General features: G+C 44.8%; 1 protein-coding gene across 3 annotated transcripts in view; it reads left to right on the top strand.

The window, feature by feature from the left end:
* LOC119374082 (uncharacterized) overlaps nucleotides 1-26,529 on the top strand; it is a 471,916-nt gene that overhangs the window by 423,500 nt on the left and 21,887 nt on the right. For all 3 annotated transcript variants that reach the window (XM_037644139.2, XM_037644141.2, XM_037644140.2), the window contains 2 exons: nucleotides 17,276-17,484; nucleotides 18,572-18,717. In XM_037644139.2, coding sequence (XP_037500067.1) covers nucleotides 17,276-17,484; nucleotides 18,572-18,717 — 355 coding nt within the window. The remainder of the gene's footprint in view (nucleotides 1-17,275; nucleotides 17,485-18,571; nucleotides 18,718-26,529) is intronic.

Below are 26,529 nucleotides of genomic sequence, written 5' to 3'. Positions count from 1 at the left end.
ACATTAAACAGACGCTTTCGGTTTCGATATCGAGGGGGCGGCTTCTCGGTGACGTTTCATAGCTGTGTGATGTCACGGGGATACAGAAACTCGCGACTTACTAGCGGCAAATCTGTCCACTGCTCGTGATGCACATAAACAACGATGAGTGAATTGTCGTCCAGTAACCCTGACAGTGATTTCTGCATTTAGACTGCATGCAGGACGTAAAGCTTACAAACTCGGGGGAACTGTGTTGACTCGTCGGGATAATGTCTATTGCAGTGGGACTGGCTTGCAGATGCTCAGCGGCGAAAACTTCAAAGTCAAATTAAAATAGTTTATTAGTCTTCTCCGACTCCAGTGTGTGGAGACCATTGACACTGCATACCAAGAAAAAGAAAAATGTCCCCTTTGCGATGTCTCACAATCGTGTCAGTACTCTCTTAAGGGTTAGCCTGGTCTTAGCAGGCCAAAAATAACAAAAACAGTCATATATTTATAAACTGGTATTTATAAAATCTTCAACTCCATTTTGCTCTAACCTGCAAGTTTTCTCACCTTGTAGAGCAATATTATTGCCAAAATTCAGTTTACAGCATGCCTCTGAAGCAAATTGACAGCTAAATTCATGCCAAATAAATCATTGTTGCACAAACGACCATGTGCAATTTGAAAGTGTTAATATCTCCGCATGTAGAACAGGCAAAATTTAAAAAAAAAAACATTTGCAGTAGGTAAGCTCCATGTGGAATAATGGCAATAATGCAAGCAGATCTTTATCTACTTGCCTCAAAATTTCATTGCATTGGTCTGTTTCCTACCACGTCATTTTCACCATGCAAAAATCTGAAGTTCAGTATTTTGTAATGCCAATTATTATTACCATTTTTTAAAAGCTCTTTCCATAGTTGCACTTTCCACTTTTATTACTAGTCATCCATGGATTAACATTAAGCAGTGGTATGGTTTTGCTTACATTTCCTAATTATTTCATGAACTAATTGTCGTACACAAAAAGCCATGTAGTATTATAAATCAGCATGTAAAACAGAACAAGTACGCCTAATTTCATCCTCATTAAAGGGAAGTTTTGATGAAGCTTGCTGAGTTTATGTATATTCTGTGCAGATTTCAAACGTGCAATTACTTTTTAGTACAAAGTGTGGTTTTTAAAATATCAAAGATTTCATGTGCTATTGGGCACAAGCGTTTGCTGAAACTTAGAACATTACAAAGTCAATCTAAATATCACAATAACCTGGAATTACAACTGTTTGTATTTTTACAACAAAAATGAATATTCTAAACCCATTTGAACCAAAGTTGTGTTATGTTGAACATTCTCGAGGGAGTCCATGTCAAGCTGGGATTTCGGTGCGGCCAAAGATACTTTGCAATTGTACCAAGATACGATACAAAATACCGATAACATGAGTATTTGAAATACAGATACAAGATACTAGCAGAGTAAGAGTATCCAATACAATATATAGCAAATTCCTCATTACAATTTAATTGTTGGGGTAATGAAATTTTCAGTTGTTTGGTTGCAAGTTTCTCTCTAGCATTCTTAGTTTCTTGCACTAAAGACAAGAACGGTGACAGTGGGACGGCGACAACAAATTCCATCCATTGTGTTTGTCTCTCTGTACCGAATATTCTCTTTAAGGCAACAGAAGCTACAAACAACCACCCAGTAGCCTCACACACTTAAGCCTCCTTAATTTCAAATATCTGCTACTAACTTGCGGGCACACTGTCATCTTGCAATAGTCTCTGGCAGGGGTCTCAAACTCTCCTCAGCTAGCCGGACACAGTCACGAAATGGGGCCATGACAGGGAAGAAGGTTGCCGCGGGGGAGGGGGGGGGGGTTGAGCAAAATGTCACCTAATGCTGCCATTTGAAAGAAAGCATTTCTCATATCTTGTAAATGGATCATTTCTGTGGGGATTTGGTGTCGGGATTTGAGAAACGTATCGATACTGATCTCCAGAATGACTCAAATCTTGACGCCGATTGTGAAGTATAGAGATTTTGTTCTGCAGTTACGTTGTTTCAACACATGGTGACTGCAGCGGATGTCTCAAGAAAAATGCTTGAGACCAGCCCCCTCTCTGTAGCTTGCCTGAACAAAGCGTTATTAATTGCAATAGGCAAGTAAGTAACGCGAGTACCATTGAGCAAAGTCATGAACGTTTTATTTCTTGTGAAGCCGTGGGCCATTAGCAGAACATCTGCGGGCTGCGTGTTTGCGACCCCTGGTCTATGGGGTAAGGAGGGTTTCTCGGGGTCAATGCAGGTACGCTGTGTATTCTACAACCTTTGCCTGCTGTGTTTACAAATGGCACAATGCGCTCTTACTGGATTCCAATCATGAATTGTGTACTAGATACTAAATAGGTTGCACGTGTTCTATAAATGAGAACACTTACAAAACAGTTATACAGTACACCAGTTACTCTTCATTCCTAGGCATAAGTGAACGACACTAAATCTAGCTCATGGTGTACAGGGTGTTTCTTTTTAGACAATACAGATTTTTTATTCAAAAAGCAATGACAGTCAAGCCCTTGTCTTCGCAGACGAACTCTACGGCAAGGTGGAAAAACATTGCTGTACCTAAACTTACCTACAAATGAGCAATTAACAAAAACTCGTTAATTAACTTTAGGGCCATTGTTTATATAGAAGAGTTATATAGGGTGTGACAATTTATGACATGTCCATTTTTTTTTAATCGCGAAAAACTCATGCAATTTGAGATAATAATCACCGAAATTGAATTCCTGGATAGAGGCGAAACAGAAACTGAGCGCGCCGGGAGCGCAGAAAATCCGTCATCTTGTTGTGAAAGACCGAAAGCTCATGTGAAGATTTTTGAGAAAAGGCGCGTCGCAGCAGATTATTGGTCAGGAAAAGCGGCAAAAATGGGCGTCTCATTCTTTGCGTTTGGTGTGTCGTGCTTATCTGTTTCTATCACGCTGTACCCAGGAAAACCACAATTTCCACTTTGTCTTTCACTGCACAGCTTAAAACTGTACAGACACTGCGGTGCTACTTCTCGCAGACGAGTCATTTGCACTTGAATTTCAAGTTTAGCAAAGAAACGGATAAGCACTACACAAGAAATGCAAAGAATAAGCGGTCCATTTTGGCATTAAGATGGCCTGCAATTTTTCCTGACCATATTCTGCTGCGACGCGCCTTCTTTCAAAAATTTCACATGAGTTTCTGGTCTTTCGCAACAGGGATGGCTGATTTCCTGCGTGCCCAGTGCGCTCGGTTTCGGTTTAGTCTTGTTCGGGGCCTTGAATTTTAGTGATTATTATCTAAAATTGTGTGCATTTGTCGTAATTTTTAAAAAATGGACATGTCATAAATTGTCACGTCCTACAACTCTTCGATATAAACAACAGCCCTAAAGTTAATAATTAAAAATTAATTAACGAGTTTTTGTTACAAACTCATTTGAAGGTAACTTTAGGTGTGGCAAAGTTTTTCCGCCTCTGCCTAGAGTTCGTTTGCGAAGACGACAAGGACCTGACTGTAATTGATTTTTTATAAAAAATCTGTATTTTCTAAAAAAACAACCTGTATAGTACTACAGGTATGAGATATAGCGCAAAATGTGTGACATATATGCTACCAGCAAGCTTCAAAGGGGATCCTCATATTATCATGATGACGACATTGGTATAGTGCATTTGCAACAGTGTTTCAATGTGCTCATACTCCTGGGTAGCTGTAGGTTCATTAAAACGTAAATTTGGGCCGGTAGGTCTTGCATAATAGGTGAGCTACACTGCAATTTCGGCAGTGGACAAACAGAGAAGTGACAGTTAACAAAGAAAGTGTGCCCTAGTGTATGCTGTTTCTGTGTTCGTCCCTTGTTAAAATTGCGGTGTGGTCCGCAATTCTACACTGCGGTGGAGGTCGCAGTGTTGTAATACGCAATGCACCGAGGCTACTCCACTTTGTATCCCTCAGGCTAAGAAATGATTATTTATTTAATTATTTATTTATTTATTTATTTATTTATTTATTTATTTATTTATTTATTTATTTATTATATCCCCATGCATTACAGAGGGTAGGGCTTACAACAGACAGACACATCGCAGCCAGTAATGTTCTAGCCGTCCAAGAAGATTTAACAAACTGTCCGCTATCATTAGCCACTGTCACCTGCACAGTAGAAACTTCCAAAGGTACATTCGAAAATGGTGTGGGTGACATTGAAGATGACCCGTATTTTGCATCGAACTCATTGTCATAAGTTAGTCTCTGAAGAAGTACAGATCATTGACTAAATGACATCAAAGCGGTGCAAACATAATAGCAGTGCGGTAAATGTATAGCCAGTGACATTAACTCCAAAACAGAGGCATTGTATTGCTAGTCCTTCTAAACAGTCTTGTGCGATACTTTTATGGCATAGACTCTGACGAACTCCTCAATATCACTAGGCTGGTTGACAGTGGAGGAAATATGCAAACTGCCACATCGATAACCAGAAAAAATGTTCACAGATGTGTCAGCAGTGGCATAAGAAAGGTCAAATGTTAAATATCAGTTGGGGATAAATAGCATACCGAATAGCAGTGATCGAAAGGAAGCCAACTACATCAAGAACGAAAGGCTGGATTCAAAAGTTAGAAGTCTTATGATGATTCAAAACGCCTATCCCTACTGCATGCTCGGACACAGATTGCGTAGGAATATTCAACATGTTTTGCTAAACCGTCCTTGTAAGATGTAAATAAGGACTTATAGTTTGACTGTCTGAGACTGTGTATAAAAATATTAAAGATAAAAGAAACTTGCCAGTAGAAAATATGCATAGTAGAAGACAGCTCGACTCGTAAAGGCAATGCATAGACACTTGAGCGAAAGCTGTCGTGATATAACCTAGCAAATAGTTTTTCTTCTTCTTTAGTCTTTTGAATTGAAAGAGCATGCTGGCAATAAGAGATGTGGGCAGTGGTGACTGAGGTGCCGCTGCCAGCTGAATAAATTTCATACAACATTGCTTTCTTCTTTAGCGCGTCATTTTGCGTTTTGAATATTGTTACGGAGAATGGGAGTGGGGGGTATTTAGCAACAAATGGCAGTAGCTTTGCTCAGCATAGGTATTCAAGTTTGCAGCGATATGCGTATTGCTTAGGTGTGTGTGAATAGCGAAATTTAGAGCCGAATGGAATACGAATCCAACAGTGAGGACATTGAATCGAATACGAATCGAGTAGTTTTTGAACAGTAAGGAAACCATTTTTAAAACAGCCTTCGGATTCCACAGCATTTTTATTTGAAACAAATATTCACACACTTTAACAAAGGAACATTAGGATTTCTTTTAAAGGGGCCCTGTAACACTTTTGCAAGGAACCATCGAATGGCTTCATTAAGAGAGCGTATTGTCTCACGAATGTACTGCGGCAAAAAATTCTAGAATTCGCCAAGTACGAGCCGAGTTGCAGGGATTTGTCGCATGCTTCAAGCGCTTTCTCTCTCTTTTCGTGCTAGCGAGCACGCTGAAAGCTACTCAGGGAGGGGGATGGCAAGGGGGAAAGAAGTTGCGTCCCTTTGCCAGCGTGCGTCGTGACCTTGAGCACTTTTTTAATCTTTTTTTTTTTCCTTGAACGCACGGCTCACTTTCCGTGGGACTGAGAGCAAGTGCGCGTGCACGTGGCGGCATCCCGCGGCGGCCACGGTAACTACGCAGCTCACAATGCTCAAATCAGCCAATGGCCGTGGACTTTGGGTTTATGGCGCGGTCATTTAAGTTTATGGCATCATTTGTCGAGAGAAGAGGGAGCGATTTCTGGCATGACTTTGAGAATTAATTGCAAATTCCAGGCCGCGTGCTGTGTTATAATGTTTGGCTCGCGTGAACTCAGGAGCCTCAACTACCGACCGGCAGCATTTTCTGACCATGCTGAAAAAGTGTTGCAGGGCCCCTTTAATAAAAAAAAGAAAAATTACCACACTTATGTAAGTTGGGGTAAACTCGTATACAACACCGGCAAAGCCCTCGAGATATTTTGTAACTGCAGGGACTGTCACGGGTTTTTATGTAAAACTGATACAAAAATTTATGTTTCATGGCTCAATATCATCGCGAATCTCTGATGATTATAGAAGGTTGATGACACTTTCTATTCGGCGACACAGGATTTTTGAACAGAAAAGCCTTAATCGAGTGATCACTATAGCGTCGATAGTCCGGTAATAGCTTGGGCTGCATGCATCTTGGTAATTCAATGATTAAAACAAGAAAAAATTACCTCTCGCTGTTCTACCACTTCATTCCCTTGGGATTTTCCTGTCGGTACTTATTATTCGAAGTATATTCGATAGTTCAAATATGCACTATTCGATTCATATGCCGACCCAAATAGAATGCTATTTGATTCTTATTGTTGAAAAATTTCGAATATTCGCGCGCCCCTAGTGTTGCTGTTCTAGATAATACGTATCTCCACTGCGCAATGTGTTTTAAGTGAACTTTATTAGCTAGAACATTTCATGTCACGTGTTGAGAACGTATATTTTTAGGCATAAACTGAGCGCTGGCTGGTTTGTTTTTTCAGTAGGTTCAACATTCCAGACAAGAAGTCAATTGAGAAACTCATTATTAAAAGGTGACATTCTGCCTTATTCATCTGCATTTGTTCATTAAAAATAAATTAACGTCAGCGAGTGGAAGGAAGGAAGGAAGAAACAAGCGGAAAGACAGGGAGGTTAGCCAGTTCTTAGACCGGCTGTCTACCCTGTGCTGGGGGAAGGGGTAAGGGGGATAAAAGATGATAGAAGAGAGATGTTAGAAAAAAGGAGAGCCAGAAAAGGAAAAAGAAAAAAAAAAAGATGGGGAAAAAAAGGAAACGAGAATATGTCACTTCTTAGAGTCTGTCTCTAAGACCAGTTGTCCGCAAGAAGCGCAATAATGCTTTTAAAGCCTTCTGTGCTGACGATGGACTCGGCCAGGGTCCCAAAACCCTTTGTTCCGACAAAGGGCGATTATCAAGTTTATCTAGCGCATTGGAAAGTTCTTGTCTTGGCGCACTGAAACGGGGACACTCACACAGAAGATGGGAGATCGTTGTTATCTGTGTTAAAAGCGAGCCGCCTCACATTGCTATATACTTAACCTAATAAAGCCGGCAGACAATGAAGCAACGGAAGGCATAGACAGGGGACATTGTATTTTGAACAGTAGTGTATTAATTATGACGTAAATGTAAAATAATTAAAGTGCACGAAAAAACCGCTTGCCGTCGATATAGGGACCGAACCTATATAACACCGACGGATAGCGCGTCCGATGCTCTAACCAATTGAGCTGCGGCGGCGGTCGTCCACATTATTTGGTATTTCTGTGGACGGGGAAACTACCACCGCCACCAGTAGCTCAATCATCGGACGCGTCGGTGTTCGCTCTCTACCGGCGGCAAGTGTTGTTTTTTTTCCTCCGCTTTAAATTACTTGCCATGTATGTCATAATTGCTACACTACTGTGCATATTAAACTACAATGTCCCCAATGCCTTCCTTCGCTTCATTATTGTCTGTTGGCATCATTATGTTGTGTCTAACAAAGAAATGAGATCCATTTTCCCTCCTTCGTGCACATCATTTGTGCCAAACACGATAATGAGCACGATATTGATACCCCGCCTGCCGAGGATTTGGATACAGGTATCCAAAAGTATCTAAGATACCTGTATCTTCGATACCGTCCAGCCCTGGGACTCGGTGGCTTTTTGGGATCCCAATAAATCGATCAAGAATGCCGCAATACTCGGCGAAGCCACTTAGCATCTTTTTCTTCCTCGCCGTGTAGAGTTCAGGGTCCTCCTCCTTTGGTGTGGAGGTAGAAACTTTTATATCCTTGTTTGGTGTGAAACAAACCACGGCCAAAAGCTGTCAGACACGTGACCCCTGCGGCCACAGTTGTGACACTCGTTATTCTTTTATGCGAGAAATAACGCAGCTGCCTTCATCTTTTTGTTAGGTCTATCTCTCGCTGTAAGTATGTGTAATCAGGGCCACTTTTTATCGGGTGTTTGCGAAGCTGCGACGCGCGGTCGCTCATGGTCGACCGACCGCAGCGTCTGGGTATCCTTTCTTTTTCTCCAGTCGAGCATGCTGTTTCGTGGTGCAGGATTCGTAAGTGGAGATGTTATCGCGGCGTCTTCGTGAAACACACCACTCCGCCTTTGGCATTCCTGCCCCGCAGTCCCTGAAACATGGCGAAAACAATCGCACGCTGCGAAGTCAGCGATCGTGTTGCATATGTTTGTTCAGTATAGCGTCAACAAGGCTACATGCCAGCCGTTATACATTTGCGCTAATAATACTGGGATGGCGCAGTGGTTGCACTCAGGCGTGATGCCGGTGTTCTGTTTGTGGGAACATCGATCGCTTCACCGAGCGACGTTCAGTTGTATAGCGCCGATTCTGTTTTAGCGTACGTTTCTCCTGCGTTCTCCTGTTCTTCCTGGGCGTTCAAAATAGTATCTGCTGCAGTCGGATTTGTTTAATCGAGTGCGTGGTTTCCGATTCGTCTTTTTTGTTGTTGTTCCTTAAGTTAAGGTCCGAACACTCTATAAACACTGGAAGAAATGCTCGCCAAGGCTTCCTGTTTCTGCGAGTTATGCATCAGGTGCGCACGATGTTGGTGCGTAATGCTGTCGCACCAGAGGCGCACGTTTCCCCCTTGCGGGGTGGTGTGAATGGCAGACGCTCTTCCGCGCTTCAGTTTCGGTAAATTCAACGGCGAAATTGGTCAGATTTCGTCAATCTGCTAAAATTACCAGCGTCCGCTTTTAGGAAATCTTCAAGTGGAAATGGGCCCTTCTAGGGAGGGACCCAATTGTCCCATTTCAACGCGGACTGCCTGTCTCCACTAACTAAAAGGTTAATTTAGTTTCTTTAATTACTGCCTTTATTGATGTCTCTAGTCATGTTAAGATGTCTGTCGCCGCAGAAAAAGTAAGTATGAAGGCAGCGAGCAATTATTGCATTTCCCTTATTCTTTACGATTTTCGAACGCATTTCTTGAAACATGAATGTATTGCACGCGCGGTAAAAAAAAAAAAAAGAAAGAAAGCAATGGAGAACACTTTCTGTGAAGGCTTCGCTGAAATATTTCGTGGTGGTGGAATAAAAGCCATGACAAGATGTAGAGCCGGCATGGAGGGTTTTGCGCATGACGAAAATTTAAGCTTTGCGAAAGCTTGATGCCATGCAAATACGCGTTTCTGTGCTCGCAAGATGCGCCTTCTCTTTCCTGACGTTGACTTGACAAACGCTACAAAGGAGGTGAAAGACATCGTGCAGCACAGCAACGTTACTGGGGAAGGCCTCGACAACGGAGTTTCCAACGGAGTCCGGAGATTCCTTTCTTGTGTTTCTCTTTGTGTTCTTGACCATCGTGAAACCTTACAAACTCGCCCAAGTATCTTCTTCCTACAGTAACGCTCTACGCTTACGCATCGCTTGCTGTATCGAACCACGGAGCGGCCGTGATCGAACCAGTCTTTCGGAACTTGACAGCGACTTTTTGAGCGTGGAAGGATCGCCGTTTACTTTTGACCCGCGCGAAGCGAGGTAGGGACCGTAAAGGATACAACCGTCGCAAACACAGGGTGGCCCGCATTAGAAGGCGTGATTCCAGCTACCAATGTTTAAAATTGATTTTAAAAAAAACTGAATGACCTTCAGTCGATATCGTCTGGCACGTATCGTTAGAGTCCTGAAGAGAAATTGTGTTGAAAAAAAAAAACACAACAAAATGTCGCCAGGGTTTCCCTTGAAGGAACCACAGCTTTTCAAGATTGATTCCAGGATCGTGCCTTTTGTGGGTAAAGCAGGTATTTTTTTTCTTCCATGTATCCACCTTTCGTGTGATTAAAGAATATCGCGAAATAATCCGTCAGTGTCATGGCAGCCCGTTCCACCTTTTCTGTCTCGGAGTCGAAGGCCGGCCCCGCGGCGGACCCTAAAATAGTCGTTAGCGAAGCTTGGCATGCCCTGTTTTCGCGACGCCCAAGAGGAAAGCCGTCGTGTGCGCATTCAACGTGAGCCAGCCATATTATTCTTGCCGGCCACATTATCGAAAATCGGTGACGGGCACCGCGATTTCTGATAAATTTCTATGTGTGTGCGAATATTTCAAAATTTCGAATGCCTTATCATATTGTGTTCTATTCAGTTCCGTATGTAAATGCGAGTATTTTTCGATCGCAGTTAAAACTCCATCTAAGGAAACCCGATTTTACCCAGTGCCCGATCTAACGGAAGAAATTCCCGTTTTCTGGCAGCTGCCCATAGGGTTCAGTCTTGTCAACCACCCGAATTAACGAAACTAGCTTGGCTTCTAACCCGATTTAGCGAAATTATTCCTGTAGTAAGCGATTAAAGAAATGTGGTGATTTATTTTTTAATTTTGACACCGAAGGGTTTTTCTTCGAAAGAGTAGAAGTTTGGGCCAGTGTTTCTTCGAGCGTGTGCTCTAACGCTGTCGAGTTAAAGCGCCGCTAAAGAGCGTAACGATTTTTCTCATATTAGTAAACTACTCTTTCACGATACCAAAAGCACCACGCTCGCTGCGAGAAGACGCTTAGTAAGCGAGAAAACGCGCAAAAAGAAAATGTGGGTGGCGATGCCTCCTTGAAGTTTTCGCACCATTCGCCGTGACGTCACATGTTTTGACGGCGCCTACTATACATAACTTGCAACTACGTCACACCGCGGAACTCTGGGATACGGTTTCGCGGCATGCGCCGCCATTACCGAGCACATGGCAGCAGACGACATCGACTCAAGCTGTGCGGCTCTCGCATTTCCCATCAGCGCTGCACATCGCAACGGCGATTTGTGCAATATTTGGCTGCTGCACGAGAAGTGTAAATCAATATTAAAAAAAAAAAGACCAGACGCGGGGACGTACTGTTTGCCAAACGTGATCACAAGCCCGTGCAACCGCACGAAAGAACTGGCCGAGAAGCGGAGCACATGGCTTATGCGCACGCAAACGGGAAGGACCTCAGACGTTGCACAACGTTTCTGTGTGCGGGTGTCACTTCATAACAGTTATGCTTCCGAATCTCCTCACCTTTTTGCCGAGTGTATCGCCACGGAGTTATGCGCAAGGTCAATTTTTGTCGAAACATGAAGCACCGAATCGAGCACAGCGATCGCGCCTTGGCTTTCGGGAGTCCCTCTTAGCTCTTCGGTGAAACGAACCCCGGCTGGGCGCCAAACATGTTATTGGGCCATTGTTTTGTGCAGCAATCAGCGACGAAATCTGTGCAGCTTGAGCGCCGCAAAATGCAGGCGGCGAAGAGCGCTGCTGTAGGTGACTCGTGCGAAGTTGTTTCAGCCATTATGTGCGACACCACTGACGACACTGCAGGCTGCATAATGTCCTGAGTGATTCTCGTTCGTCATAAGCGCAAGGCAAACGATCAAAACACGCGCACTACGCCGAACGATCCGCGCACGAACGTAAACACAGCGCGGTCCCTGAGACATATGTGCTCGGTGATGGCGGACGGAAGACAGGAGCTGACGTCACTTGCAAGTTATGTATGGACTACGTAGTTCCTAACCGGTAAAAATGAAGTACGTTGTCCTCCGAGGGAACCATAGACCCAACATACCAAGTATGGGGAAATTTTGTTGAGCCAATGGCGCCAAAATACGATAAATACATTTTGAAATCCGTGACGTCACGCGAGGAGATTTCGGCACGAAATTTAAGAATGAAAGCTGGAACTTTATTTTCTCCTCTATTCATAAATCTATGATGGCGAAATTAACGACATTGGAGTTCTCAGAGTACAATATATCGATCTAAACCGATTCATTGTTTCTCTTTAGTGTCCCTTCAAAACGTTGAGCAGCCCTAGTCAGAAGTCAGGAGAGGCCCCGCCCAGACGACCGAAGCGCGGCAGCCGATCGCCTCCGCGACTAAAGAAATGTCCCGCTCATGCACGCGCCGATGTTCTCCGAAGGAGGAGCCAGCGGCCGTCCCGCTTATGACGTCAGTTCCGAGTGCGCGCCCATTGGCTTGTGTTCATCCGCCTTTGAGGAGGAAATGCCGCTGACTTCTAAAGTTGTATCCGACTATAGTTTTATTTTGACAAGGCAGGCTGCACGAGACTACGGACTACACAGTCGGTAACACTCTTACGTACACGATGGTGCTGGGTCGACGGCATGCTCTCACAGGCGGTGGTTTCGTTGTTTCTTGGTTTATATGCACAAGACGGCACTGATCGTCTCCTTTCGTACTGCGCCTGCGCGCCCACAGTCGCCGCATTCGTCCTCCCGGTCTTTGAATACGGCAGCCTATCGTAGCTTGACGTGACATCGCCCGACAAGGGAGGCTCCATATCCAAGCCGCCCTCGCGGACTTTTCGCACGCGCAGACGTGTTGTTAGCGCCAAATACACTGCTGCGCGGTAACTTCTGGGTGTCGCTACGTTACAATTTTGAATTTCTGAAAAAAATGCCTTCATCGATTTTATGAACTTCCCGATTTCACGAAAGCATTCGAGCGAGGTGAGGTCATCACTTGGTTAAATCGAGTTTCGGGTGTGGTTTACTGATACTTCGAAAAGTCCATTGCACGAAATAAATCCCAAGATCGGTTCATGCAGGGCATTTAGGTATGAAACCCGAGAGGCTCAGGTTAGGCCGGCTCTATACAAAGACCGTTCCCACTGACGGAAGAGTTCTGTGGAATCTGCTCGCTTGTACACGATGCTGCTTTTCATGGCTAAAACGATCAAATACGGGAAGTTTTTTATATATATACTCTACAGGTTTTTATTACAATCCAATGACAGTAAGGCTCCTATCGTTTTCGCACACGAACTCTACGTCGACGCAGCAATACTGCCAAGCGTGCTTACTTCTACTATTTTAATGTAATCGACCTTCACCCACAAACGAAACTGTTACCACCGCTCGTCGCAGGCCGCACCGCAATGTTTGGAAAATTCGCGATTGTTTCATATTGTTCTGTTACAGGGGCGTAGCCAGGAATTATTTTCGGGGAGGGGGGGGGGAGGTTTAACCATGATTTATGTATGTTCGTGCGTGCGTTTGTGTGCGCATATATGCGCAAGCAAAACCGAAAAATTTCGGGGGGAGGGGGGTCAAACCTCCACCTACCCCCCCTCCCCCCCCTGGCTACTCCCCTGTTCTGTGAAGCTTAAGCGCAGGACACGACCGCATAATTAACGCGAGCGCCAGCGATAACGCTGGAAGATTCGATATGGCATGTATAAAAGCCGACGCACTTCACAGACGAGCAGATTACCGACCGCCGACGGATGTGATCGCCGCCCTCAGAGTACAACGTGTATTGCCTGTACTTTGACCTTTCATTTCCTGGGCACAAGTTCTCCCAATGAAGAGTTTGGTCTTTAACAGTCCGATTGCCGCCTTCTTCACTGTCACGATCACTGACAATACGTCGCCACAGCTCAAATAACCCTGACGCGGCTAATTGACCGAAGCTTGACATTTTTAAAATAATTAAAATTGACATTTTAATTATTGATTTAAGTGCTGCTGTTCGTATTAGAAAGTTGTTATGCGTGAGAACTTATGGGAAACTCATTCTTTTAGAAATCGCTAAAGTTGTATTTAATTTGAGATATTCATAATCGAGTTTTAATGGCGCTACCAAACGGCGATATGAAATTATTAAATGACATCGTCGTTAGGTCAAAGATGGGCAGATCCAGATCAGTACAGCACCACGTGAGATGTAGAAAGCTTCAGGGGGGAATATAAATACAACCGACCTAGAAGAAGATGGCTTTCGCCTTTGAGTCGTCATCTTGGGCGCGAGTACAAGAACAGCAACAGCACCCTGCGAGTTCTTTTCAGTCCTGTTGTCCTATCTGTCTCGTCTTTCGCGCTGGTTTCTTTTGTCGCATATATTTCATGCATATATAGCTACGCAAGAGAAGTTCGATCATCATAACACGTACCTCTCCGTGCATTTCTTGGTCAGCCTTCGTGAAATGTCCTTCGTGTGAGGGGCTGGACGGGCTGCGAGTCAGTCAACGGATGCAAATTTAAAACAACGTAGTAGCAACTCACGACGATGGTTTGGTGGGCTAGTTGGTACTGCATGCTATATATATATATATATATATATATATATTCATACGAATATTCCTATCGCCGAAGGGATTGAAGCAGTCTCGAAATCACTCACAGAAAGCAAGCAAACGCATAATGCTGATGTTTACCTATCGTTAGTGAAAGTAGTCATGACGCTAAATTATTTTGAATTTGATTCGTCCTACTACCTGCAAACTTTCGGCACTATAGTATGGGAACCCCTTTTGCGCCAACATACGCCAACGTTTTTATGGGACAGTTAGAATCAGAGCTGTTGGAATCATGTCCAGTGAAGCCTTCCACCTATCTCCGTTACATAGACGACATATTTATCATATGGGAATATGGCGTAAGTTCACTAAACGCATTCATTGGCCACTGTAACAAGTTTCACTCTAGTATTAAATTCACCATGTACCATTCTTCCAGTGAAATTAACTTCCTAGACACGACGGTATCTATTGAAGCAGGAAAATTAAAGACGATGCTTTACAGAAAACCAACAGACAGCCAGCAATACCTAGATTACACTAGTCATCACCCGCGACCAGGGGCGTAGCCACGTTAGGGCACACCGGGCCCGTGCCCCCCCCCCCCCCCCCCGATTTTTTTTTTACCATTGCATACAGAGCAGAAAATGACACTCGACCACATCTGCCTGCTCGTCCCCGCTACAGATCAAGGAGGTGCCCCCCCCCCCCCCCGAAAAAAATTTCTGCCTACGCCCCTGCCCGCGACACTGCAAACAAGGGATATTTGTAGGACATGCGAGGTTTATAAGAAGGATCTGTAGCGACGACGGCGACTACGTTCACCACTTAAGCAACCTAAAGGAAACATTAGTTAAAAACAATTACCCGCAAGATACTCTAAACAAGGTCTATAACGAAGCATGTCAACTAGATAGGAAATCATCCGTAGCTCAAAGGGCCCCCGTAGCACAGCCCAACCAGCCGCCAGCATTTATAACCGAGTACTCAAATGCGCTACCAAACGTAAATAATATCCTCCGTGAGTATTACCCAATACTGGCAAGCAACGAGCGCCTTAGAAAAGCGTTTCCCGGAGTACCAAAGGTCGTGTATCGCCGCAATAGGAATTTTAAGGACACGTTAGTGCATGCAAAAGTAAACCCTCATTCTACTGCCCACATAACACCTTGTTCTCGTCCTAGATGTAAGACTTGTAAACACCTTCAAGATGACGCTATAGTTAAAAGCACCGGAAGTGATTACGTCCATCATATGAAATCTAGTTTCTACATGATCGAATGTTCATATTGTCAAAAACGGTACATCGTTGAAACGGGACAGCCCGTTAATGTTAGATTAAACAGGCATCGCGCAGACACGGCGAACAATTGAGTTACCCAAAGCAGTGGCACAGCATTTTAATGTAGCAGGTCACAACTTCGACGATCTCAAACTTTACATACTTCAGTCAAACTTCTTGTCCCCAAGAGACAAGATATACAGAGTCATACCTTATTCACAAGTTCAATACACTCCAGCCAGCAGGTATTTCTAAGGGGGCTCTTGAATCGATTCGGTATGGTACATACACAACGAAAACCAACGAGAGTTAGGCCCTTCTTCTTGGAATTTCGAACCTACTATTGTTAAAATGCCACGTGCTTCCACTGACAATCATTCAGCGAAACATATACCCTCCCCTTCCCCCCCACCGCTTTTTGTTCCTTTTCTTTTTTTTTTCGCCTTTCTTATGACTCACCCAGTTCGTCACGGCGGCCTCTTCCCCATCCCCACTCTGGCAGTTGCCCTCCCCTTCTCCTTTGTGTCGGAGAGGGCAGCTAAGGAAATCAGTTCCAGCCTTGAAGAAGACAAGTCCACTTGTCGAAACGTCAACTCGAGCCACCCCCTGTTTACGGATTCTTTCTAAGTAGTGGCGTCTTACCACTATGTTCCTCTTCAAGGTACAAAACATTTTGAGATTTGTTACCGAGCCTGCTAGATAAAAAAAAAACAATTTTAAGTACTGATTGCTGCAAACACCAAACTATTTCTTGGTGCGAACGCAACCAGCCTCCACTGCTGCGTCGCGCGCATGCATGTACGAAACGAAGCGACCTTATTTTGTGTAGCGCGCAGCTGCTAAGTGTTCTCTTGCTTGCGTTTTTTTACGTTTCGGCTTTCGCGTGCCACGTGTCCTTTGGTCGCCATTACAATTGAATAAATGCTGTCAGTATGGGCACTGGCTTATGGATCTTCAGCGTGGGAGACGAGAAATAATGCAGTCTGCATGTAGCCACTATTGTTGGCATTATGCGAGTAAATACTTAGGAAAAGCTGATAACCTTCGGTTTATGGTTACAGCATGTGACAGAGTTCATGTCGTACTTTACACCTCTCGCAAGCTATTGGTCAAAACCTGCCGATGCGTAATCTCGGAGGCCGAGCCCCAGCGCGTCGCGTTCGTGCGGCTAGATGGCGCAGTGTGTCCGAAACGAAAGCGCTTTCGAAGGCCGAGCGGAAACCGTTCCGAAGGTCGAGATGGAAACCACGAAAACTGCTGCGGAAGGAGGAAGTATGAAATGCGCGGTTGCCTACGCACATGCATCGGACGTTTACGCTTGCATCCGCGAAAGCTTCGCCGACCTACAGACGCGTGGTGTCCGCTGTAACTTTGACGGGAACTTTATCGAAGAGTCGGCGCCGTGGCTGCGCGACAGGCCGAGAGGGCAGCAACCGCCGCGTCGCGACCTCTCCGAGCCGAGCGGAGAGCAATGCACTGCCTCGAAAGCCAAACGTGCGATGCGCAGGTCGTGCACGCAGGAAAACAACAAAGAGCCGTCAGGTGTATGACGCGACACTCTGGCCCTCCTCTCCTTCCTGGTGCTCGCGTTCTGACGCGCGCGTCTGGCAGCGCCGCGGCCGGCCTACTTTTGCGCCAGCGTCTGTTGGCCAGCTGCAGCTGACTGACGCCGGCTTCAGACCGCCTAGCTTTCGCGTCGACCGACCTGACCGGAGGCGACAAGCACCAGCGTTCCATAGTGGACAGTGGCTCCTCGATTCGCGCGACGAAAAACGTAGCAGCGATCGATAACGGGGCGATCGTGTGGCCGTTCGCTCGCGGCGCCGTAGCACGTGGCTCCGTGCGAGACGTGAAGACGTTTCGCGATTTGTTGCAGAGCTCATCAGCCGGTGGGAGGCCCTGGTGAGGGAACTGCAGGAAAGCGACCGCGATGAGAGAGACGCGGCGCCGAGCCAGGCCGACGTGCTGCACAGCATCGAGGCGCTGCGCGAGGAGCTGAGCCACGTGACTGCGCTCGTCAGCCGCCCTCACCCAATGGCCGCCGAGGGATTCCAGGCAGTGGAACGGAGGGCGCAGGAACTCAAGGTAGGACATCGTCGTCATTAACTACCGGGATTTTCATTACCGACTTCGCTACGAAAGGCGACACGAGAAATGGATAGATTAGTTGGAGTAATTCGCAGTAGTGTTGTACAAAGGTCTATCAGAATGTAAAAGATAGAAATCAGTGTATATTGCAACACAGCATACTAACATCACGTGCATAAAAAATATTTTGAGGAAATGATAACGCACATTCAGGGCTCTTTCGAAGTCACCTTTGTTGATACTTTCACTTCTTTGTGATGTGCCATCCCAATTAAGTCATAACTTATTTGATGGACGCACACTCTGAACTCTATAGCATGATCAGAAGTCAATAAGCAATAACTGAGGCAATTATTTGTGCATGTAATTAGTCAAGAATATAACACCGGTATTGATTCACATTTGCTATTAAGAAGTGCTTTTTTTTTTTCAAGGTGCATTCTGAGCCTCCTTGCAAGACTTTGTTTCATTGTGTGTAGTCTGACGAAAAAACTAAAACAAAAGACTTAGATGTTTTTTCCTAAGGATGTGTATTGCATAATAATTGAATGACCTCATAAGATTCATGATTTCAATAAGCCAGAATTGCGCCCATCATTTAAGTCTGCCATATTTTTTGCTAATGCGGGAGTCGACTAAGAAAAATCTTTTAGCTCCTCTGCTTGCCATATTCTTCTTTGCTAGACTTATGATTATCTTCTGGAAGAGATTTATTGAGCCTAGCTAGTATCAGTAAAAGCCTGAGAATTAGTCACATACTTGGAGCTGATTGCCTTAAGAGTGGATACACACTTCAAGAAACTGCTCTTTGAAGTGCTGCGAGATTTGTCATTTTCATCGTTGTTCCTCGTCCCATGAGATGACGTGCATAATTTTTGAAGAGAAGGCCATTATAAAGATCATTGATTAGTATGTACCAAAAGTTTAATCACTATTGCTGTCAGCATGGCTTCAGAATCTCCTTGGACATGCAATGTATAAAATGCTCTTGACGAACATCTGAACCTGATGGTGGTCACACAATACTTCAAATAAGAGCAGGTTCTGCTTGCAGGCTTGCATAGCTACGTCTTTTTCTGTGCAGGTGGCACTGGCTTCACTGCATGACATCCGTGACTCCCTGCTGGATGTAAAGGTGAAAGCCCACCGTCTTGGTGCTAGCAGAGAAGAGTTGACCATTGGGAAGCACATCCAGGCTCTGTACCGCCAGTGGGATGACGCCTACGAACAGTTGAGTGCTGCAGCATAACGGCCACGCACTGGGGGCATGCGAATATTTGAACATTTTCAATAGCTAACCGCATAGCATTCTATTCGATTTGGTACTTGAATCGAATAATGCATATTCTAAAGACTGAACATTTTATTCATAAATTTTGAATAACCAGCACCAATGGAGGAATCCAACAGGAACAAAACATTGTAACAGTGAGGGATCATTTTTCTTGTTTTATTTATTGAATTCCCAAGATGCATGCAGTTCAAGCTTTTGCAGGACTATCAAAGCTATATTGATCACTGGATGACGGTGTGTTTGCTTTAAGCTCTAGCGTCGCTGAAGTGAAGGTGTCCTTAATCCACTAATCTCGTGATGATGTTTATTCATTAATCGTTGTTTAGGCCTTAATTTTATTTAAAAGCTGGTGTCAAAGCACCAACTTCAATGCTGTAACTACTAGGCTATTCCACACCAAACGTCCTAGCCATTTTGGCAACCACCTTAAATATTCGAAAAAAAAAATCGTGCTGGTTTTTATTGCATTGAAAACACTGAATGGCTAGAATATTTCGGAGAGAAAAAGTTTTTTTGGCGCCTTCCGAATTTTGCAGAATGTTGTCCGAGTGATGTTTGTCAGAAAATTTATTCTCAGAGTGGCCTTTCTTTTTTCAGTACGAAATTTGGTTTACACATTAAAGCGAAGGCATTTGTGTAAGGCATTTGAAGCTCAATAATATTATTGGGATTTTTCTCCCATATACACATTCAGAAATCTTCCCAAAATGTTCTATGGTTACTTTTTTTCCTTTGCACTATGTATGAATATCAATACTTACTCTACAGAAGGCATATTTTGCATTAAAAATATTTTCACACCACTGAAGTTTGTAGATCTTACGCGAAAAAAATCTTGAGAAAATCTTCATTTCAGTCCACATTGAGATGCAATTCACACCACGTGGGGTTCCAATTAAAAATAATTAATCTCTTGCCGCAAAATTGATCAGCATTAGTTTCTGAGGTAATAGTTGGCAAGGTGCTTTAGTGTTTCTCTTTTGTGTGGCCTGATAGCCTGTTTTTTACATTCACCTTCAGACCTTGCTGTTAATAATTGCAATCAACTGGTGCAAGGTTTTGCCTGTGTTACCGACCGTGACAAGTTCCATCGCAAAGCTTCACCTTGTGGTCTAAATGCTTTCGTATACATACCTCAGCTTTACGTATGTACTTGTATTCATAAACGTAATTCTTTCTAACTACATTAACTAGTTCCAGCATTAACCTCTGTATTCTTTTAAGGGGACACTAAGACGAAACAATGAATCGGTTTGGATTGATGAATTGTGCTCTGAGAACTCTAATGTCGTTAATTTCACCATCATAGGTTTATTAATATAGGAGAAAATCGAGGTCAAAGTTTCATTTTTAAATTTCGCGCCGACATCTCCACGTGGGACGTCACGGATTTCAAAGCGTACTTTTCGTATTTTGGCAACATTGGCTCAACGAAATTTCCTGAAACTTGGCACGTTAAATCCATGGCCCCCTCAGAGGACAATGTACTTTATCTTTACCGATTAGGAACTACGTACGGCCGCCGTCAAAATCAATGACGTCATGACGTTTGGTACGGGAATTTAAATGTTGCGTCGCCACCCGCGATTTCTTTTTGCGCGTTTTCTCGCTTACCAAGCGTCTTCTCGCGGCAAGCGTGGTGTTTTTGGTATCGTGAAAGAGTAATTTACAAATATGAGCAAAATCGTTTTTCTCTTTAAAGGGACCGACAACTGATTTTTGTCGACCCATTTTTTTTACGGGGCGACAGAATGCTTACCTTTCGCAATGTTCGTAGCTGCAGTAGTTAATCCCCAAAGCACGTAGTTATTTTACAAGCAATATTTTTCGATCTGAAAGGCTCTAAATACGGACGTATCTTTCTTCCAGCAACGCTGAGAATTGATAGCGATGCCGCCAGCCCTTCTCGCGATTTGTGAAAGCTATCGTTGTTCTGTTTTCGCAGGAGTTCCTGTAATTATGCTTAACCACCTTTATTTAGAGCTTTTCAACTATTTTTGAAAGTAACAAGCTGTTACAATGAGATGATGTGGCATTATACACCTTCCCTGTATTTGTACCACGTTGTGTGCGCATGCGTCCAAGGTTGCCTGCGCCTGTGTAATGGGTGGCTTATCCCGGCGTCGTTACTCTCTCGATGCACGAGCCAAGCCATGTCATCGAAAACGTCACCATAGGCGTGCGAACGGGGTAGGGGAGGGCAAAATCTGCCCCATACATTGACCCCCCCCCCCCGCCCTTAATGGGGAACCCTGCGCACGCCTATGAACGTCACTACGCATATGCGCGACCGCGCCGAGTAGCAGCGCGTGTCATTTCTGAGACTAAGTGTAAGTAGCAAAACTATGTCGCTCCAAAATCTTAGCGACCTGGAAACTGTGTGGGTGGTTGCATGAGCACGCTGAAAAGTTGACCAAGACTCGCTCACGAGCATGGGATCATTACGTCACGCGAAGGCAGCTCCACTTTAATGCATACTACTAACGCAGGCCTATGTGTACATTTTTATGGAGTAATACCTTTTTTAATATAAAGAAAGGAACAATATTTCAATACTAAGAAAAAGATCGTCGACCGCGTGCAGCCATCAACGGTCACGTGGCCGGGTACATCGGATCGTGCATGTTCTTGCCGCCAGAGGCGCCGCAGGTCATTTTTCGCGACTTTCAATTAAGAAATAAAAATATAAATGCACCTCTCACGAAAAAAACAGGGTTGGTTTGAGTCACTGCGACGGACAATCTTGCCATCAGTGGAGTCATCTCATTTCATGTTCTGGGCAGTTGTCGGTCCCTTTAGATATGCTCGTTCAAGCCGAATGATGGTGCTGTGTGGGGCGGGGGGGCTGCGTGGCTCTCGCTGGAATTGCGTACTTTGAGCGGCCGGGCGGGCACCTTATAGCCAAGCGCCCTACCTTGACAGCGATCAGTAGACGGATTTGTGTGTGCTGTGTTCTCACCGCTTCGCTCGCTGCAGCAGCCGCGTTTCCTTACGCCAGCGCTTTGTGGGTGTGTCCAGATAAGATCGAACACGAGGTCCCGGTCACCATTCCCGATTGTGATGAAATTTACTGCAGGTCTAGGCATTACACCCAGAACAATGGTTTCGCAGTTAGTTTTGCGAAAAAAAATTTTGTTCGCCTGAAAAAAAATATACAAATTTTGGCCGCAAAAAGCGCTTTTCCGCCAATTTCGCGATTTCTGAATTTTGAGCGCACCTAGGGAAAAAACGGTGCACTTCTTCGTCACAATATTTATTCCCCTTAAAGAACAAGTGAAACACAATCTTATGAGGCTATTATTTTCCTTGCTTGTCGAAGCACTTTTGAAGAAAAAAATCACAAACTTGGCAAATCGCACAAAATACCTGTATTTCAGGAATTTATTGCTGCAAGCACGTTAAAGTGAGGATAATAAAAATTGGTACATATTAACTTTGATACTTTCGCTCTCTTTTAAAATAATTTGCGTGGTTTTACCGCGCTCCGTTTTACTCGATAATTGGGCTGAAACGTAAGTGATTTACCATAAACGCCGAACTTTGAAAATGATTTTCTCAAAAAGGCCATTTTTAATTTTTTTTTTAAATCTCTCTGATTGAAGTCAAGGGCGTCATCTACCATTGTGCAGAAAAAAACGTTGCATTATTTTGGTTGCTAACAAGTTATAGTGCGTCACATGTGACCATGCCAGCCTAGCGGCCGCGTCGTTCGTTATTGGCTGAAACTCGGATATAAGTCGCTCAAAATACTTGTACGTGACATAATCACAAATCAGCAGCTCCACACAACAAATGCGCAGTCCGGTGTCATGGTTCAGCAAGCTTTGTCTTGCGATCAGCCGCTTGACAAACCCGCAGCAGCGGCCGCTCGATGCTGCGGGCACTCACGTTACATGAGTGCCGCTTCGACGGCGGATGAGCTCCGCCTGCGCGCGCAAACTACGCTAAGAGGACGAATGAGATAAGGAATGCATCACTGTGAAAGTTAAAGGCCGTTAAGTGCCAACAAATGTCATAGTATGCAACGAAAACACTGCCGGCGATTTCCCAGTGAGAGCCTCCAGTAGTGCGCTCATGTGTTGCTTTCTCTCTTCTGATGGGCTAAAGATAATTAGGTTCATTCTATGAACAACATATGACACAAAATAAAGCCATTGACATCTAAAGAAAGCTGTCATACGTGCTTCCGATGGTCGAGCAACTCAAACTGCAGTTGTTCATCTCGTGCCAGAACACTTGTGTCAGCCGGCTGTGAAAGAAGTGTGTCCAAGTCCTTTGTTGCATTAAAGAACCGCTTTTACAATACTGTATTGTTGTGCGTCCGCAGATAGAATTTATCACGATATTATGCGGCTTCGGGCATAACAGCAGGGGGAAAAAAATACATCCGTGCTGTATTGAAGGCGCTCACTGGGAAATCGCCGGCAGTGTTTTCGTTGCATACTATGACATTTGTTGGCACTTAACGGCCTTTAACTTTCACAGTGATGCATTCCTTATCTCATTCGTCCTCTTAGCGTAGTTTGCGCGCGCAGGCGGAGCTCATCCGCCGTCGAAGCGGCACTCATGTAACGTGAGTGCCAGCAGCATCGAGCGGCCGCTGCTGCGGGTTTGTCAAGCGGCTGATCGCAAGACAAAGCTTGCTGAACCATGACACCGGACTGCGCATTTGTTGTGTGGAGCTGCTGATTTGTGATTATGTCACGTACAAGTATTTTGAGCGACGTATATCCGAGTTTCAGCCAATAACGAACGACGCGGCCGCTAGGCTGGCATGGTCACATGTGACGCACTATAACTTGTTAGCAACCAAAATAATGCAACGTTTTTTTCTGCACAATGGTAGATGACGCCCTTGACTTCAATCAGAGGGATTTTAAAAAAAACTAAAAATGGCCTTTTTGAGAAAATCATTTTCAAAGTTTGGCGTTTTTGGTAAATCACTTACGTTTCAGCCCAATTATCGAGTAAAACGCAGCGCAGCAAAACCACGCAAATTATTTTAAAAGAGAGTGAAAGTATCAAGGTAATATGCACCAATTTTTATTATGCTCACTTTAACGCGCTTGCAACAATAAATTCCTGAAATACAGGTATTTTGTGCGATTTGCCAAGTTTGTGATTTTTTTCTTCAAAAGTGCTTCGACAAGCAAGGAAAATAATAGACTCATAAGATTGTGTTTCACTTGTTCTTTAAGGGGAATAAATATTCTGACGAAGAAGTGCACCGTTTTTTCCCTAGGTGCGCTCAAAATTCAGAAATCGCGAAATTGGCGGAAAAGCGCTTTTTGCGGCCAAAATTTGTATATTTTTTTTCAGGCGAACAAAATTTTTTTTCGCAAAACTAACTGCGAAACCATTGTTCTGGGTGTAATGTCTAGACCTGCAGTAAATTTCCCCACAATCGGGAATGGTGACCGGTACCTCGTGTTCGATCTTATCTGGACACACCCTTGTTTAGTTACGCCAGGTCGGATGCCAAACGAGTTAGCGGCTAGCCTTACTTCGCATAGCGTTCCCGTCTGTTGCAATCGCATTCGTTGCTTCGCCCTTGCGACGAAAGTGCGACTTCTTCCCTGTTTTGTTTTTGTTTTCTTTAGCACTAGAGTGTTTGTATCTACGTGTTTACAGCCCATGTAATGTCTTCAAGTCCTTGGGTCTTTTCGAAATCAACAAAGCACTGATTTATGTCGACGTTGCGTTGCTTGCGTGACCAATGAGGCAAGTGGCTGCAACATGGAGAAGGAACGGGTTAATTGGGTTAATGCCACACTGCGCTGTACGCCAAGCGCCTGTGCGCTGTAATTAGGGATCCCAGACGTGCGGTGTTCTTCCTGGGCCATGCAGTGATTTGCGTCTAGCAGGAAAAGTGGCCTGCAGTCTTCCTTTTGGGCTAATACAGATGTCCCCCTTTTGTTTCGTTTTTTATATCGTGCCATTTGCAGCTATAGAAGAATCTCTAACGGCTATTTTCGGTGCGAAAATAGCACTGCCGAAACGAATGGCGAAACGAACGGTATCCGATACCCCCAATATTGACATGGGTGGGGCACGTAATGCACTAAAGGCAAATGTTAAGTCGACGTTGATTGTTGAAATAGCGGTCCAGAAACCTCGTAGTGCTACTTTTGTGCCAAGGAAGTGCTTATTTTGAAATAAAATCACGTTTCAGTGGTCTGCGTCGCGTTAGCGCACTTCAAATCACCCGCCTGAAAGCGGTCTTTCTTGCCCAACGTTGCCCGCCTTTACTGCGCGGTGGCGTGCACTGGCGGCGTGCACCATTCGGGCATCCGGCAACATCACATGCGTGCGGCATTGTGTCGAAGTTTCTGTCAGAGTGACTTTCAGAAGCGCGCAATACACACGTGGTAGTACGCGATACCGAAACTACCACTGAGACGCGACCGCATGAGCGAAGCGGAGCGCCGGGCGAAGCGCAGTTCGGCGAAAACGGAGCTTTTGAACCACGCGCGCCGTTCCCCATGGCAACGCCAAAGAGGTTCTTTTTTCCATGAATCAAACAGAAGCGAACAAGCAGCATTTTATGACGTCTCTTGATGCACGGAAGGTTCTTTTTTTTATTGCAACTAGTTTGATTACTAGTGATTGCTTGTAGTCGGACTCTCTCACGTCATTGGGATCACTTCCAAAATGTCCCACTCGTGGCGCTCATCGTGTGATACATTTAGCTTAATTCCTTGGTAAGTAAGGCACTGCTGTTGATAATATTGCCGTTTTACACGTTGTTATACATTGAGCTTTCACTCTGACATAAATTGTTATTTGCCTTTAGTGTCCCTCTAAAGCGACGGTATGGATGCGCGGCCGAGGACAGCAGAGAAACGTTAGGTGGTGTGACGAAAATAAAGGAATGTGCAGACATCAAATGGAGCCCGGTCGCACGCGTGACAGGGCAAATTGGAGATCATTCATTTCGCCCGGCAACGGACATTCCTGCGTTAGGACCCCTTTTAACCAACGTTGGTCGGTACTCCTGGAAACGTTGCTGTCAACTGCCTCCAGTGTGTGGGAAGTGCGTCCCCGGCGGGCGGGTAGGAACAAATCTTGACGCGCGATAAACCCGCTCCTTCGACGGGTCCACGTTGACTGTCGGAACGGAACGAAAAAAAAAGGATATTTTTTACAGGAACGAAAAGGTAACTGAATTGTTCTGTCGGTCTTCTGCTTAAGGGCAAAGTTGGCAATCCGGAACAACCGACGTCATTTTATCTATCCAGGAGGATTTTCCCTCCACCTCGCAAAAATCTCACTAAGCCCCCAAGCACTTACATTAAGGCTATTGCAAACCAAGACGTATCCTACCTTGAAAATGTTAAGCGTTATTTACCCTGAACTATACCCAAGTAATCTATGCCCATATTGTGGGGATATAGCTACCCTAGACCATATGCTCTTGCAGTGTACGAAATTCGCGCATTTACCTAACATCACCTCTGCCAGACGGGAGGCGGCAATCCGCAGTCTGTCCTTGGCAGAACAACACTGGGCTGTCCACCAAGCCCGCGAGGCTGCTGAGGGGCTCGGCCTCTCGGTCCCCACGTGGGAGCTGCCCGCGACACAGTGATCTCTGTTTTGGAGGACCAAATAAAAGTTTATCCAATCCAATCCAATGCAACGTGAGCATGGTATGCCACGCTGATAGCACGCAGGCCATTCGTGAACTGGGAGCAACGAGCGCGCGGTGATAACGCAAGGAAAGGCACGCAAGTAGGGGTGTGCGAATATTC

The sequence above is a fragment of the Rhipicephalus sanguineus genome, chromosome 11 (assembly GCF_013339695.2).
Source record: "Rhipicephalus sanguineus isolate Rsan-2018 chromosome 11, BIME_Rsan_1.4, whole genome shotgun sequence".
Lineage (NCBI taxonomy): Eukaryota > Metazoa > Arthropoda > Arachnida > Ixodida > Ixodidae > Rhipicephalus > Rhipicephalus sanguineus.
This window is presented reverse-complemented; position numbering and strand designations above follow the sequence as displayed.